A 17,887-nucleotide genomic window follows, 5' to 3' on the forward strand; every position below is an offset into this window, starting at 1 on the left:
TGACTTACAGTTTTAAAAAATCTCAGCATTTATGAAAAAAAGCAGCAGTTTACACAGTAAAATTGGATTATCATTAGACTTATAAACAGCAACATTTTTATGCCAGAAGAAAACAAAATAACATATCTGCAACACTCCAGGAAAGAAACTGTGAATCTTTATATCCAATAAAACTGACTTTCAAGTACAAAGGGCACAAATTGTCTATCTATCGTCAATGTGTAAGAACTCTGGGGATATTATTCTCTTGACCCTTTTTGAGGAACCTTCCAGGCTATAAGCTTCAGACTATAAAAATAACTTCAGAAACAGGGACTACAGGATTGGTGCAGAACATAAACTAAACCGTTATCTGCATGGTGAATTCTTAGCAGGAGAACCTGCAGTAGGTGACCTGGGCCACTTCCAAACTGAGATGCTCTACTGTCCAGTCACTTAAAGAGCTACAATCTCCAAGTGCCATTCACCCAGCTCTGAGCAAGCAGATGAGGACAATGTCCCCCATAACACAAAGAAAAAAATGGAAAGCAGTCAAGGTCCCCGAATGCCACGGGGCAACAATGTCCACTGACCTGGGACACCTACTCTGAAGTCTGATGTGAGAGGAAAACCCTATTTTTATTCAAGTCCCCTTTCCATGGGTCTCTTGTGTGTGTGTGGCTTAGTCCTTTATGTCATCTCTATTTCACTGTTAATAGTGAAATACTCAGAAAACTCAGCAAAGACCACACCTGTGTTGTAGAACAGGCGGTGGGCTTTCAGAAAGCTCAGGATCCCAAAACTCAGGCCAGAAGATACAGGTACCTGTAGCAGAAAGAACTTCGAGACCAACACCTTCTTCCGCTAGGTTAAAAACAACATGGCATTCTGGGAAGCCAGCAGCGGCATGAAGACACTTCTGAGAATCTTGAGTCCCCACATAAAAACAGTCACTGGATAGCAATCAAAACTTCACGGTACCTCAAAACTAAGGGATAAAGCATTCCCACAAACCCCAAATATAAGCAGGTGGGTACAAACCACCAATAGCCACAAGACCACATGATAACAGCATCCATGGTGAAAAGAGAGAAACAGAGGGGCATCCAACATCCTGAGAACAGAGAACCCCAAAAGAGCCAAAGTCACTAGAAAGATGGATTTGAGAAGAGCAGCTAGAATCAGCAAGGGCTTATGCACTGCAGATCAGGGGACTGGCATAAAAGTCTAACCCCTGTAACCTGGAAACTGACTGCTGAGGACTCCCTCCCAGCACCAGCCCTAGAATCTAAACTAAAGAAAGAAGAAATAATAGAACCCAACACAGGCCTGTAAAGGTGGGGAGAAGAACAAGCCAGGTCATCCGAAAGCCAGCTGCTATATTTCTTAAAACTACATGAAAACTTCCAGATGCGGAGGCACATGCCTGTAACCCCAGCCACTTAGGAGGCTGAGGCAGGAGGATCACAAGTTCAAAGACAGCCTCGACAACTTAGTGAGACCCTAAGCAACTTAACAAGACCTTGTCTTAAAATAAAAAACGAAAAAGGGCTGAGGATGTGGTTCAGTGGTTAAGCAACCCTGGGTTCAATCCCTGGTACCAAAACTAAATGAAAACTTCAGAAGAGAAAGTGAGAAAGAATATGCAGAACCAAGGTCCCTTCTGAAAGTTTAGGAAAACTAATTTCATTATTTAAAAAAACCATAAAAATATTAATGCCAACTCCATAAATTTATTATCTAAGAAAATAAGGTGCAGAATAACATCCTCATTGATAATGAAATCCCATTATCAAAAACTATGCCCTGAAAACATACCAAAATTGTGACCTATATTTTAAAACAAGGCAAAAAGGAAAAAAGACATTTAAAAAGTGATTTGTGGGCTAGAGGAAGAGCCCGCAGGGAGAGCGCTCACCTAGCACAGGCAAGACCAAGGGTGAGGGGATGATGTGAAAAGCACTTACTATGATGGGGCCCTTGGGATGTATCTGTGGGTACCTCCAATGCAGATGTATGGGCTGAAAGGAGGCCCCCAAATTTCTATGTTAAAGCCCCATCCCTAGTACCTCAGTCTACAACTGTATCTAGAGATAGGGCCTCTGAAGAGTTGATTAGGTTGAAAGGAGGCCCTCGGGATGCACCCGAATCCACACTGCTAGCCTTGTGAGAAGAAGCTAGACACACAGAGAAACCACAGACACCAGGAACACACCTGCACAGGGGAAAGACCAGGTGAGGAGGAAGAGAGAAGACCACCAATCACCAGCCAGGGAGAAGGTATTGGGAGAAACCTGCACTGCTGACACCTCCTTGGCCCTCTGATGAGAAAATATACTTATGCTGTTTAAGCCACTCAGTTGACAGTATTTTATTATGGCAGCCCTCAGGACTTAATGAAGTAGGGAATGTTGAACTATCATCTTCCTTTCTGGATATGCAAACATTTCAAATAAAACAAATACTTCAAATCCAAAATACTGTTTTACATGATTAAGCATCATGCACTGAGGAAATCTGTCTAAGGGAACAGTGTAAGTTCCATTCCACATGTCTTTTTTTTTTTTTTTTTTTTTTTTTTTTTTGCTACTGGGGATTGAATCCAGGGGCACTTAACCAGTAAGCCACATTCCCATCCCTTTTTATTTTTAATTTTGAGGCAGGGCCTCAGTAAGTCACTAAGGTTGGACTTGAACTTGCAATCCTCCTGCCTCCGCCTCCAGAGTCCCTGGGATTACAGGCATTCTACCATGCTGGGCCTGCCATCTCTTTCCTTTGGAAAAGACACTGGCTGATGAGCAGCCCTCCACTTAGAAGCCTTGTGCCAGGCAGCTGTGAAACACGCCAACAGTAAAGATGCTCTGGACCAGACTGACCATAACACAGGCGAGGTATCTCTCCCAGGGAGGTACATGGATGATGGACCTTAAGAGATTCTACATTTGTACTGAAGAAAGAGGCAGAGATGCAACTGCAGAGGTGGCAGGCAGGATGGTGCACTTGGTCTCAGGAACTTGCCAGCTAAACACAGAGGTGCAACATTGACCCCTGCTGGTCAGATACTAGATCTACAAGGACTGTTCCTCAGCCTTAGCTTTGCTCTTCTGCTTTGAAAAACAAAATGAACCAATATGTGTAAACTTGCTAGTCAAAGAAGTTAAGGCCTTTAGAAGACAAGAACTCATCTCTAGAATTTGCTTTGTAACAGTGTATCTTTACTATCTTCTGGCTTTTTTCCAACCAGGTCCATGTAGATTTTCGAAAAGAGGATACAGAGTATACCTTTCAGTCACTACCCATGCCAAATCCAGCACCGGAGTCTCACAATTAAGAGTTGGTTACAGTGGCAAAACAGTAGGTGTCATGGCTCCTTAAAGAGGAAAATCTTATAACTTTTATTATCCAATGAACACAGTTTTCTTAACCCAGCAAATATTACTATTGAATAATTTAAAATTTAATATAGAGAAAACGCCCAGAGGGACTCAGCTTGGACGTGCCCATCATGAAAAGAAAATACATTCAATAAGTCTCTATTACATGACTTATGGTGTTTAATTAATGGTTGAAAAAAATGCTAATTATTTTTAATGCAAGTCCATCCTTCTCAACAGAGCTAAAGTTGCAACCTTTCACAACTTGAGTCCTATGAAATGCTGGCTGACCCTTCACCCTTTCCTGGACAGTCAGGGCTCTGAACCTGCCAGAGCGAGGCCGTACTTGTTTCTTCTGCTCCTGGCACACACATCCAACTTCCCGGGATTGTGACTCAGATGATGAATAAGGCAGTGGGTGCCCTGGGGTTGAGACACAGAGACAAGTTTGCAAAGACCATCCATCACCAAAATTTCCAAGACATGAAGAGAAATTGTTTTGTATGTTTTTTTTTTTTTACATAATCACAGATAAAACAGTTTTAAAATAATGATAGCAAATATTGGACTAATATGTGTCCGATGGTCTACTAGGTGGGTATTCTTAGTATGGAGTGCCCTCTCAATAAAGGTATTATTATTTTATAGATTAAAAAAAAAACTGGGGCCATGAAGAGGTTGGGTGACATGCTCAAGGTCACACAGCTAGAAACAAACAAACAAAAAACAACAACTGCTTACAAAAAAATATGTCATAGCCAGGATAGAAAAAAAAGTAGAAAATGTAATTATTAAGTTGCACGGTTTTTCTTGGTCTTTATTTCCCATCTTAATGAAACATTGTAATTTTTTACCCTGTACTGAAGTCAAAAACATTTGACAGATTTGACAGTTCTATCATGTTCTTGATAGTTACAAACTAGTTTTCCTCTGGAAAGTTCAGGAGGAAAAAACCTAAATAGAAAGGACAGGATTTATGTTCCTTCTCCTTTGCAATGCTTTTTAACATAGCTGACTTAAATCTCTTAAGTCATTAAGAGATTTAAATTAAGATTCTTAATTAAGCATTAAGAATCTTCCTTTAAAAAACTTCCCAAGCAAATTGCCAGGTGCAGCAGACACATAAGGGACATTTATGCCAGGTGTGATGGCACACCCTGTAATCCCAGCAGTTTGGAAGCTAGGGGCAGGAGGATCACAAGTTCTAAGCCAGCCTCAGCAATTTAGGGAAGCCCTAAGTAATTTAGCAAAATACTGTCCCAAAATAAAATATAAAACATAAAAAGGGCTAAGGATGTGGCTCAGTGGTTAAATATGCCTGGGTTCTATTCCTGGTACCTAAGAGAGAGAGAGAGAGAGAGAGAGAGAGAGAGAGAGAGAGAGAGAGAGAAACAAGTTGGTTGTTTGGGTTAAAATTTAGAAAACTAGGAGAGCTTTCCAAAGTGGGTGATGCAAGAATGGAGACATGTGTATAGACAAGTTATTAATTCTTTCAACAAGCATTGATTGACAAGGACTAAGGAGGTTAGCAGAAAAAAGGGAAAAGGGGTGTCCAGGTATGGCATGTGTCAAAGCAAAGGCTGGCATGCACACACAACTTACAGGAGGGATAAATGATTTTAATAAAGATTATGGCTAAAATCACATGCTCTTCCCAGATCTTTCATCTTTCGCTTGCCAAGGAAAGTCTGCACTGACAACATGCCTCCCTAACACTAAGGGCCACTTCCAGGTTGAAAGGGGTTTTGAAACAGCACCTCCAGTTCACTCCTGATTATATGTGTCAATTATTTTGCCTGCTTCTTTACAAAGACCAATCCCTCAACTGCAGGCTATTTTTTCTTTTTCAAGATTTATCTGAAAGACAGTTTAATCTAACCTGACAAAAAAAGAAAAGAAAAGAAACTGATAAAAGCCTGGCCACTGAGAGGGCAATAACCCTGAAGATATTAAAAAGCCATAAAATATTTAAATAAAAGAATTGAAAAAAAAAAAAAAGTTCCCCTGTCTACTGCTGGGACTCTGCCTCTACGGAAGCTGATTACAGGAGCCCTTGAAAGCAACTTTATCAGCCAGGTGAAGGGGGTAGCCACAGTGAAATCTCTTTAATAAAAAGAACAAAATGGATAGCATTATGTTTGGAAATTTTAATCCATTATGTGTCATAGTCCTATATACAGGACGTCTATAAAAATTGCTCAATTTGTTTTTTTAATATTTATTTTTAGTTGAATAGGACACAACCTTTATTTTATTTCTTTATTTTTATGTGATGCTGAGGATCGAACTCAGGGCCTCACTCATGAGGGACAAGCGCTCTACCGCTGAGCCATAAGCCCAGCCCCTCAAATTGTTTTTATAGGCATCCAATATATAGGACCATAGGACACAGTGGGTTAAGGACAGTGTATATGTGAAAATTACATGCCAATTAAAAAAAAATGATGGAAAATAGAATTAGAAAAGTTGCAAAAACAAAATAGCTATCTAAAGCAATTAGAACCCAAGGCAAAAGTGCCCAACAATCCATGTTCTAATAAGCAACATCAAAACCACCAGCATATAATGCAATTCTTTACCCAGTCTCATTAACCAAGTTTAATTCCTGATTCAGGCAATTGACTATGCTAGGCCTGGTTATATCTGGGGTTTATGGGCTTTAAGTGGATCCTCATATTAATAGGTAACATTTAATGTGCATTGCCACATTTAACACTAAATCAGTCCTACAAAGTGACTACTTATATCCCCACCTGACAATGAGGAACTTGAAGCTCAAAAGGATTGAGTAGCTTCTCTAAGGTTACAGAGTAGTAGGTACAGAATTTGAACCCAGTCTACCCAACCCCACAACCACTCAGGGTAGGACCTGAGCACCCCTAGAAATGGGCTGGGAAGGTAGAAAACAGTAGAATGGTCTGATGCCTGTCTCTAGCCCAAGCTGTTTTCCCCATCAAAAAACTTTTGGTACTTAAACTCCTCAAAAAATCTGTCTGCAAGGAAGTACAGCACTATATTTACAAGACTCAACTCTCAAAAGGAGAAAGCCAGGCATTTCATAGGCTTCAAAGAAATACAAAACCTTCATTTTATCTTCAAAACCGAGTTTTTTTCTTATCTTTTGAGAAATTAAACAAAGTCAAGGCAGTAAAAGAAAAGCTAGAAATGCAAGAAACAGACAATTTTACATTATCTGTACCTCCAAGTTAATTGATCCCTGTGTTTAATCAGGGTACTAATATGTAAAACTTCACAGCTGCTGTTATAATTGAACAAATAAAGGGATATGGAAATTCTTATATTATACTTTATACAAGTGTTATGGTCTGGATGTGAGGTATCCTCCAAAAGCTCCTGTGAATGCCAGAATATTCAGAGGTGAAATGATTGGATGGTGAGTCCATCCTCGACTACATGAACTGTAGACAATTAAGACAACTGTAGACAATTAAGGAATGCCTGGAGGAAGTGGGTCACTGGGGGTGTACCCTGAAAGGGTACATCTTCCTTAGGGACCCTTCTCCCTTTCTCTGCTTCCTAGCTGCCATGGAGGGAGCAAAATCCCTTCACCATGTCCTTCTGCCATAACTTGCTACCTTACCTTGAGCCCAGAGCTATGGACTTGGCCACCCATAGACTAAACCTCTGGACCCATGAGGCAAATAATCTTTCCCTTCTCCAAGTTGTTCTTGTCAGGTCTTTTGGTCACAGCAACATAAAACTCATTAACATCGTAAGTATATACTAAGTATTGTCTGCACAGCTGATAAATGAGCCTCAGAAGGAATGGGCTTATGCAGAGCATTCTGGAACTCTCTAGGCTCTGAGGAGTCCAGAAGTCAGGGAATGAACAGCAGGTAGCCACTTCCTTGGGCCAATGCTACAGAAACCAGAGGATGTGGGATCTCCAAATTCACTCCTACTGAAGTTCCCAGGCAGTACCAGTGCTCTTCCTGAGTGACTTCTTGGGGAAAGCTGAAAAACCTCCTTGTTTTTCACCGCCCAGTGTTATACCGGAAACATCCTTTTTTAGGAAGCAAGTGTCTATCTTTTCTTCTGAATAAAAGCCAAGACTTCAAAGAGATAATGGAGCTGAACTGAAATAGCTCAGCCTCATTTCCCGCTTGTAAATATTACATGAAGTCTCCTCTTCAAAAGCTGGGGAGCACAAAGCTGCTCTGCTGAAAGCTAACCCTCTATTCAACCCAATTCAACCGAGAAAAAGGGGCACCATAAGGCAGAAAGCTGGGGGCCAGGATATAGTTGTGCTGAGCCACTTGTTTTCCGATCACCATCTTCTTTCTTTACAGCAACAATGTCTCTAATGATGATCACCACCACAGCAGAGCTGGGCAGGGGCAGCATGGGGCATTATCCAGATCCTCAGCTGTCAATTCAATACCAGAGATACCTGCTCTGCAACTGATACCAAGAATCCATCCCTACTGCAGAAAACCAACACATGGCAAGAAGGAAGGGACGCTAACTAGGCAAGACCAAAATCAATGGCATGTATTTTCATAAAGGTCATCAAATTCAAGTCATCCACTTTCTATCCCCTTTCCTTTTGCCAAGATGTATCAATAGCATCAACCGTAATCTGTGTCCCAGGCACAAATCATTCATTCACAGTAATCCTGACTCTACTTTCTCCATGCCTAGCAAGCTATCCAATACCTTTGAAGGTCTCTTGGGTATATCCTCTTTTTGTTTCTTATAACATCCTGGAATGGATCTCCTAAATTCACTGGTCTAATCTATCATTCTTTCTTTGACTTATAAAGCACTTTCAAACACCTATTGTGTTCCAGGCACCATTATAAAGAACACAAACATGAACATTGCAAATCTTTAGTCCTCCCAGTCTCCCAGAGGGGAAGAAAGACTTTTAGAGTTCAAAAGAAGAAATTATAATCCCATGTAATAATTCATGAAGCAAGGCATGTCCAAATTCAGAGGACATAGTGACTAGAAGAACTACATAGACAGAGAAGGCTTTGCATAGGCTATGATAACTGAGCTGACTCTTGACAGGATAAAAGGATTTCAGGTAAGGAAGAGTGTAAGGAGGGAAGACACATTCAAAGGAACAAAGATCTGATGGGGTATATTCTGCTTCAGGAGGAGCACTGTGCTCAGTTCAGTATGGCTGGGATGCCAAATGCATGGATGGGATAAGACTGTGGTCCAATTCAGAAAGGCCAAGGCCTTTCAAGTATGTCACACCAAGGAATTTGGAGCACTACTGTCACTAATGGAGAACCAACAGCATTTAAAGGAGAAGGTTGAACTGTAGTCACATTCAGCTTGAAGAAGTGTTTTCTTTCACTTATAAAGTCTTGCTCAAATATTTGACTTAGTTGCTAATACTTAAAAATTAAGAAATTTCATATTTAAAATTTCATATTTTAAAAATGAATTCTTGTCTTCTTAAAAAAAAATCTGCCAACACTGAACTAACAACCTCACACAGTGACAACTGTTGAGATCTGAGTAGGAGATGCAGTAGCTGCCCCATTCAGATGGATACAAATTATGGAGTTCAGGATCACCCTCACTGTTAGGCATTTGCATTTACAATTCCTGATTTTAAGGAAAATAACACTGAAAGCAATACAGTGATTAAAGTGGGCACTGAAACCAGAGGCAAGATGGTAAGTTAGGAAGACATCACTAGAGCAAACGAGGAATAAAAAAAGCATGAACCAAATTAGGAGAATAAAGACCCAGAAATAGGTAATGACTCAAGAAATGTTTAAAATATTCCAGGCACTATGTTCATATTACACAACCAGTGTAACTCCACAACATGTACAACCACAAGAATGGGAAGTTATACTTCATGTATGTATAATATGTCAAAATACATCCTACTGTCAGATGTAACCTAAAAAGAACAAATAACAAAATGGATAAAGTAAAATACACACACACACACACACACACACATTCCAGGCACAAGAATTCTTATTAATCATGTAACTTATGTTTGCCATTTGTTCACAAAGTCTATATTAGGAGAATGGAAGAGTGATTTTAAAATGATTTCCAATTCAAAAGCTCAACTAGCTGTTATATAAACTGTGTGGCAAATCCACCCATATGCCATATACTCACACAAACCACGGATAAGACACTGCAGAAACTGTCTTATGTGATTCTGATCCTATATTCTCATGTTCATTTTCTAGATGGAACAGAACAACTGATTGCAAACTTTCTGAGTGAAGTTCCCTTGGACAAGTGCTGTTTACAGAGAGTGGAGATCTACACCTTTATAATCTCTCCTGCCAAGAGCAGCAGTTACCTGGCAAACTTAGAACCCCTTCCAACTCATCCAGGGGAAGGGCTTGCCCAAGAACTTACACAAGCCGTTGATATCCAACATGTTAGAGATGCCCCGGTCACTCATGTCCACTTCCGGCTGGTTCTTCTCCCGGCTCTCCTCCACCAACTTTTTCAGAGACTTGGACATGTTCTGTACCGAACGAAAACAAAGCACGTGGGCGATGGTAGGAAGGCAAGGAGGTGGAAGCAAAGAACCCTGCAGCTGCCACCCTCCAGTTTGACCTGGGCTTGAGACTGAGCATCTGAGGTCCGGGTGCGGGGAGGAGGATGGGACAGGGCGGGGCAGAGGATTAAGGGGGTTCAGCACCATTCCGGCCAGGCAGAGAAGCAACCCCTGGTGCAGTGCCACACACACTCACCGCAGAGGGCAGCACCTAACAGAGGGGACGTGGGATGGCCGCAGGACGCACTTGGGTGGCAAGAGATGCACTCTTGATCAGTGCAAAACCGGCACCCGAACAGGAACACGCCCTGTCCCAGAGCTCGGCGCAGGCGCGCAAGGGATCACTCTCAGCTCCACGCCCCTCCAGCCCTGGGCACTTCCCAAATTAGGAAAACACTTTACTAGATGTGGCTCCAGGGCGAGGACCCGCCCATAAAAGAATGTGGACCCCGAGGCCGGCCTATCACATCCGTTATGTAGTTCGGAGACTCCTCCCCACGCCGAGGCTAGCCGGTCCCTTCCAGATTTGGAATTCCGATTGGATCCGAGTCTACGCATGCGCACTGGCATCAGCGCATGCTCAGTTGGTTGGTCGAAGGGCGGAGTACTGTGGGAGGAAGTCGGGAAGTTTGGGGCATCAGTGTCGTAGGAGTTTCTGACTGTGACTCTGGGGATTTCAAAATTGAGTATTCTCAGTGTCCTACTTCTCTAATTGCAGTTCCACTTGGAACTATCCCGACTCCCTTCTCCGCAGTAGTGCTCTTAACGACCCTCGCTGAAGCATGCAACCTTTGCACTGAGTCAAGAACTAGTCGTGTTGCGTGAATCCCCAGCTCGCGGTCATCTTTTTTTGATATCTGTAGATTTCTACTGTTTACTTTTTGCCCCTGACCTTTTGGTCTAGAAAAACGGGAATCGCTTTTCGGTTTAAGAACTACAAGTAAAATTGAACCATTTGTGAAATGTGAATTATGGCTCCCAGCAGTCTGCCACTTCTCTTCAAAAGGCAAATCTTTGGGGGCTGTCAAAACAAAATACCACAGAGAAAATTAATTTTCTCACAGTTCTAGGAGCTAGAAATCTAGCAGATTTGATTTCTCCTGAGGTCTCTCTCCTTGGCATGCAGATACCTGCTTCTCTATGTATCCCCAAATGGCCTTTTCCCTGTGCAGTGCATCCCAGTGTGACTTCCTCTTCTTACCAGGACACAAGATCTATTGGATTAGGACCCTGCCTTCATTTCTCTGCTAGCAACCTGACTTAACTTTCATAAATACTCTTTCTTAAATATCTCCAAGGATAATAGCTTTTAAACCTCCCTTCTGTTTACTGATTTGTGTTTATTCAAGGGTTCCTGCTTAATGTTCATTTAGTTCTTTCTACTTCATGCTGCTGAGAGATTTGCTCTTGTAGTTGATCTTGGCTCTTTCTGTGGAGAGCTGAGCTGATTTGAGGAATAATTGGAGTGGTTTCTTTCCTCTCTTGTTTATGTGTATTTGTTTCCCTTTTAGGTCAGCATTAGTTTTCCCTGGGCTGTTTGTTAAATTTCTTTGTAAGCGGGAACCCAAGTTTTCTGCCAACAGGTCATCACTGGGCTGCCCTCACCTGTGGAGCGAGATGGTGCTTGTGAGTGCCAACTGATACAGTTCCTTTACGTCTCACACTGCACCTGCCATCCCCTCATCAGATAACACCTGGAACAGCAATTCCCAACTTTGCTGCATTTCTCTCTGAAAGTTATTTTGGGCTACAATTTCTGTTTTATTTGCCAGTATGCTTCCATTTATTTTTGGAATTTTCTAGAAATTTGTTTTCGCTTCTGTTTGAGATGGGAAGCATCAAACTGTTTTTGCTATTCTCATGCGTTCAATTCTGGGAACATCTGACACCACATGTGTGTTGGGTATTCCCACAAACCAAGCAATTCTCCAGCAAACGCCAGCTTTGTGTTCTACAATTCACCACAATTTTAACACTACCACTACCAAAGTCAGACTCCATGGGTGAAGGACTGTCTAAGACTGCCCTCATTTCAGATGCCACCAAGTAGTAAACGGGTTGTCACCTAGCAAATGATATAAATAGGGTTCACATGATCCCTTCCTCAATTTCATTTAATTTGATAGGACAACTCACCGTATTCAGGGAAATGCTGTGTTTACTGGTTTACTATATTTATAAAAGATCTTATCAAGGATGCAGAGGAACAGCCAGATGAAGAGATACATAGGGCAAAGTCTGAAAGGGTCCAGAGTGCAGCCTTGAGTTGGAGTGCACCACCTTCCAGCATGTTCACCAACAAGGAAACTCTCTGAATGCAGTATTTCAGAGAGTTTTATGGAAGCTTCATTACTTTTGCATGATTGATTATAACTCAATGTCCACCCTCTCTCCTCTTCCTGGAGAACAGAGGGTGGGACTGAATGATCCAAGCTTCCAACCATGACTTGGTCTTTCTGTTGTCCAGTCTTCTTCATTCAGGAATCCATCAAGAGTCACCTCATTAGAATAGGAGATACTTCCATCACTCAGAAAACTCTGCAAGTTTAGGCACTCTATGTCAGGAACTGGAATCAAGGACCAAATATTAGAATGTGTACCTGTCACCCCATCACTCAGAGTTTTAATAAGCTCTCTGCTAGAAAACTGAGACAGAATCAAAATATGTACATCTTATTGTACTATGATATCACAATTCTTGGCACCCTCTTCTCATTCTTTTCACTTTTACTGATATGAGGCTTAATGAACTGTGTTCCTATGTTCCAAATTTGTATGATATGGAAACAGGGCCTGGGTGGCAACCTGTACAGATGCACAGAACTCCACATTAAGATGCCCTTCCATTCGACTTAATGCTGTGCTGTCGCCATCTTGCAATGTTCAAAAATTTCTGGTCAAGGGGTCTTGGAAAATATGTATCTGGTCCTGTACAATAACATGTGTGCTTTTCAGAGTTTAAATGTTCTCCACAGCATCACTGTCATGGACTCTATGATTACATGCAGTTTATTCTCCAGTATTTCCCACTAGGAGGAATGTACCATCTCCAGCCCCTGGATCTACACAGTAAACCAATCAGAAATAGAGTATGGATGATTCTTGATCCGAAACAAGGGGGACACTAGACCTATCACAACTGTCATATGATTATAAATTCATATATAAATCATTAATTTTTAAAATGCCTTTTTTAGTCTTTATCCCTGGAGTTGAGATCTTGGAAGTTCCCCAGATGTGTTCAACGTTTGGTAGCCACGATGAAAGTGGGAAAGCAGGGAATGTTTAAGAGGCTGGGCCTAGTAGGGGCTGTAGGTCATTGAAGGTGTGTACTTAAAAGGGACAGTGGGACCTTGGTTCCTTCTCTTCTTCTGTTTGGCTTCCTAGCCATGAGATTGAGTGGTTTTGCTCTGCTGTTAACTCTCATCATGGGGTGCTATCTCACCACAGCCCCAAAGCAATGGGGCCAACAAAAATGTGAGCCAGAATAGGTCTTTCTTCTTTATAAGTTGATTATCTTGCTATTTCATTATAGTGATGGAGAGCTAACATAACTGTATTTTTCACAAGCCACTAAGTGACATATAAATATAAAATCACAAATTAAAGCTTAAAAAGCAAACTTTTCATCAAATATATAACAATTATCATATTGATTTCCCTAATAACTTTCTACAACTAAATTGATAAGAGATGTGGTTAATAAAAACAAATTTCAGAACTTACATTATTTTGACACTGTATAGTCTCTAAGTTTTTAGAATTATATTTAAAATATGACAGAAGTTGCATTGTTTTTTCCTATCCTATCAATTTTTCCAATAAACCTATCAAAATAGTTTGATCATCATATTTGATTAATTCATAACTAATTCTCTGGCTAGATGTGAGGTCCATTCTCCTGTGGTTGTTGAGGTTAGAATCACATTCTGTTATTCAAGTTTTATACGACATATCCTTGCCTCATTTTTCTCATCCATGAAATACGGTGATGGTTCTTGGTGCTTATTTCAGTAAATAATATGTCAGAATGATGCCTGACACAGAGCAGAAGCTATGTAGATATTCTTTTTAATTTTTTTTTTATTTTTCAAATTTATATATAGCAGCGGAATGCATTACAATTCTTATTACACATATAGAGCACAATTTTTCATATCTCTGGTTGTATACATAGTATATTCACACCAATTCATGTCTTCATACATGTACTTTGGATAATAATGATCAATACATTTAACCATCATTAATTACCCCATGCTCCCTCCTTTCCCCTCCCAACCTGCTGCCCTATCTATTCCTCCCGTGCTCCCTCTCTCTATCCTACTATGAATCAACCTCCTTATATCAAAGAAAACATTTGGCATTTGGTTTTTTGGGATTGGCTAACTTCACTTAGCATTATCTTCCCTAACTCAATCCATTTACCTTCAAATGCCATGATTTTATTCTCTTTTATTGCTGAGTAATATTCCATTGTGTATATATGCCACATTTTTTTATCCATTCATCTACTGAAGGGCATTTATGTTGGTTCCACAGTTTAGCTATTGTGAATTGTGCTGCTATAAACATTGATGTGGCTTTGTCTCTGTAGTATGCTATTTTTAAGTCCTTTGGGTATAGACGGAGGAGAGGAATAGCTGGGTCAAATAGTGGTTCCATTCACAATTTTTATTCTTATTAATATACTTACTGATGTTAATGCTCCTCCTAGTCAGCATGTAGTGTTTTGTTTTTTTAAATTCCTCGGTTAAATAGAGTTAAAATTTAATAGGAATTAATGACAAGTAGAACTCACATACAGGCATTCCCTTGTCTCAAACTGTCATAACTCATATTTCTCCTAGACCATTCTTCACAAGAATTCCTCAAGTATCAGCAGACTCCACTGGGCCCCGAGTTGGTCCGTGGTGGCCTCTCCTTAGGATCTCCCAAAACTGGATTCCAAACAACGTGGGATTAGGAATGGGTAATATCCAGAAGGGTGGAATCAGAAAGGCCACAGGGAATGCTAGAATAAAGTTCTAGTGCTTGACCCTTGGAGGTCAAGCACTAACCTTTTAGTTGCTGAATCACAAGGAAGTTGGAAAGAGGAGGTGGTGTTGGTTATTTGGCTCTTGTTTCCGAATAAACTCCTCATCAAATAGGATGTCTACACTTCTCATTATTACCTGAAGTGGCAATAATCTGAAGTCGATATAGACATGATCTGGAGACTTTCTCAGTTCATTACATGGTCAGCTGTAGACAGCAGATATTTCTTTTTCTTCACATTTGTATATTCGAGGTTCCTTTGGATCCATGAATAATACTACTTACTATCTATTAACATCCAAATAAGATCTTCTCCCACTTTACCCTCAAATCCATTAATTTTACAGTGTGGCCTTTCAAATTCCACTTATGGTCTGAAAACAATATTTTGGTGTATCTCAATATTTTAACTGCCAGAATCCCTGGTACTTAAGTTAACTAGTTGATTGTTCACTTGTCCAGAATTTTGATTGCTGGCAATGGAATTTCATGCTGGTGCAATTTGGGAACAGGAAAGTTGTCACTTGGCCATTTGTTCTGGGGAATTGGCTTAATGCAGTTTCACTAGATAAGAAAATTGAAAGATTGTGCCTTGGGAATGACTCAGGCAAGATGGAACTGGAAAATATGCACGTGAAGAAGAGAGACATCAGTTGTTAGAATGGTATGGCTGTCTCAGTCCCCACTTTATCCTCAGCAAGCTTAGTCCACGCCACATAATAGATGCTGAATACATTTATAAATGAATGAATTAAATGTAAAGCAGAACCACAGAATATGAAATGGATCTTACTGATGAGAGTAGAGCCAGGATTCTTTTCTCTTCCTTTCAGTTGAATTACTTGAAAACTTTACTAAACTCACCTCCTTTTGCAATGTGAAAAAGTCATGCTCCCAATCTACTGAAAATCACAATTTATTCTCTACATAGCTGGGAATATTTTGTAAATGAGCTTTATTTTCATATATTCTCTCTCCACTCCCTCTATTCCTCCCTCTCCCTCTCCCTCTCAGTTCTCAATTTTTAAATTACTCAATAATAGTGCTTTCTTAAGATATATATATATATATATATATATATATATATATATATATATATAACATCAATAGGGTTCCTGGAGAAGCATGTCCCTTTCAGTGAAAATGACTCCTGTAGGTACCATTGCTTAAATAATGCCATCTAAGATCAAGTCATCTCTTCTTGACAGCTGTATCATGTCAATCTTGCTTTCAGACAAAATTCTTATGTTCCTATGTCATGTGTCTCCACATTCTGTATCTTGCAATTCATTTTTGGATAAAAAGCACAAGATCATACATCTATCAAATTTCATCTTGTTACAACTGGACAATTGTTCTAGAAAGGCAAGACCCTCCCTTTGGATTTTATGTCATTATTCATGACATTCACTATTTCTTCCATTACAATGCCATACATAAAGCTGATATATCTATCTATAATACATAGTTAAAGGAAGCAAGGATTTTAAAGGTGAGACTATATTATTTATGCAACTCTACACTCTATGCAGAAATGATTTCTCTAGTATTTGAATACTGGGATTGGACGAGGTAATACATTCTACATCTCCTTTCATTCAGTGGGTTTCTTGTTCTTAATAGACTTCACTTTTCATTTTTAACATAAAACAAATCTCTGGTCAATTCTCCTCTTCTGGAGGCAGTGGAACACTATAAAAGCATTGGGGTTTTCTGGACAAAGGAAGCTAATCACTATCTCAGTTACAGGTCTCGGAACAAATAGGATAGCAATATGCCATTGTGTGGAACTTATTCTACTTGCTAAATAACAACCCATATTATTTAACTTGATGTACTGTGCTACAAAACCAACAATAGGCAATGGTGGTGCTTACAGAAAATAAGTACCCTTGAGGACAATACATATACAGTTATGTTTTATTCATATAAGAATTTTCAAGATACCCTATGATTACAAAGGTTACTCCATGCTTCTCAGGGATGAGTTGGCTTATGCAATTCTTTATTATACTCTCTTGCTTATTCTTTTGTACTTGGTAATAAATATAATTCTCTTTAGTAAATGTTCTTTATTCCTTGTTGAACCTGAACAAAAATATGCAGAACCATATGTCAGGTCTAGACCGTGCTCCTCCTTAAAATATCATTTGAAAATTTTCTTTTATCCAAATATATTAAACTGGTAGAATTTCTATTTCATATAAATGATTTAAAATACTAATTTTATCCTATTTCTAGGAATATTATCATATGCAGAGCAGTCTTGGAGATTTTCCTTAAAAATGAATCAGCTAATCAAAATAACTTCTGGCTTTCACCTGAAGTATTTTCCAAAAGCAGAATTTGGGTTGGTAGTGGAAATATAAATTTTTTGATGCTGTTTGAATAATTTATCAATAAAGTTAATAGATGAAAAGATCTTCTGCCTTTCCAGGAAATGTGCCTATAAGAAATAACTCACAAAATATTTTGGAAAATTGGGAAAAACTGAGTGAAGGAGACAAGATACCTCCCTCTAGTATCGTTTCAACTTCTTGTGAGTCTATGCATTTCAATATTTTAAAAAAATGGTACCAAGGATTAAACCCCCTCTTATAGTCATTGAGCCACATCCCATCCTCAGCCTAAAAATATATTTTTAAATTCTATTTTAAAAATCCACTGGATGCTCACCTGTTACAGTAGCAGGTTAGAAACAAAGCAAATATGTGAAAAGAGGAAGCTGTTGAATAAAGTACATAAGTATAAAAACTGAAAATTATATGATAAAAATATAATTGAGAACACTGGAAACATGCAAAATGTTTCAATAAAGCAAATTTAATGTGTAGAATATAATATTTTGTGCAGTAATAGTCCAGGGGTGTGAATACTATGTGTATATTGGCAAAAAGAATAGGAAAATTTAAAGAGGGTAAACAAGTGAATTATGATAGAGATTCAGTTTTATATTTTTGAAAAAAATTAATATGAACAGTACATT

General features: G+C 39.6%; 1 protein-coding gene across 2 annotated transcripts in view; it reads right to left on the minus strand.

The window, feature by feature from the left end:
• RSU1 (Ras suppressor protein 1) overlaps nucleotides 1-10,289 on the minus strand; it is a 182,476-nt gene extending 172,187 nt beyond the window's left edge. The window contains exons 1-2 of one of the 2 annotated variants that reach the window (XM_081299892.1): nucleotides 10,061-10,285; nucleotides 9,720-9,831 (exon numbers count right to left, since the gene is read on the minus strand). In XM_081299892.1, the coding sequence (XP_081156018.1) occupies nucleotides 9,720-9,828 (109 nt within the window). In that variant the 5' untranslated portion in view covers nucleotides 9,829-9,831; nucleotides 10,061-10,285. Of the gene's footprint in view, nucleotides 1-9,719; nucleotides 9,832-10,060 lie in introns of both variants that reach the window. The other variant, XM_081299893.1, reaches the window with a different exon arrangement.
• Nucleotides 10,290-17,887: the final 7,598 nt, after the last annotated feature.

Source organism: Spermophilus citellus (genome assembly GCF_964194105.1).
Source record: "Spermophilus citellus genome assembly, chromosome: 6".
NCBI lineage: Eukaryota > Metazoa > Chordata > Mammalia > Rodentia > Sciuridae > Spermophilus > Spermophilus citellus.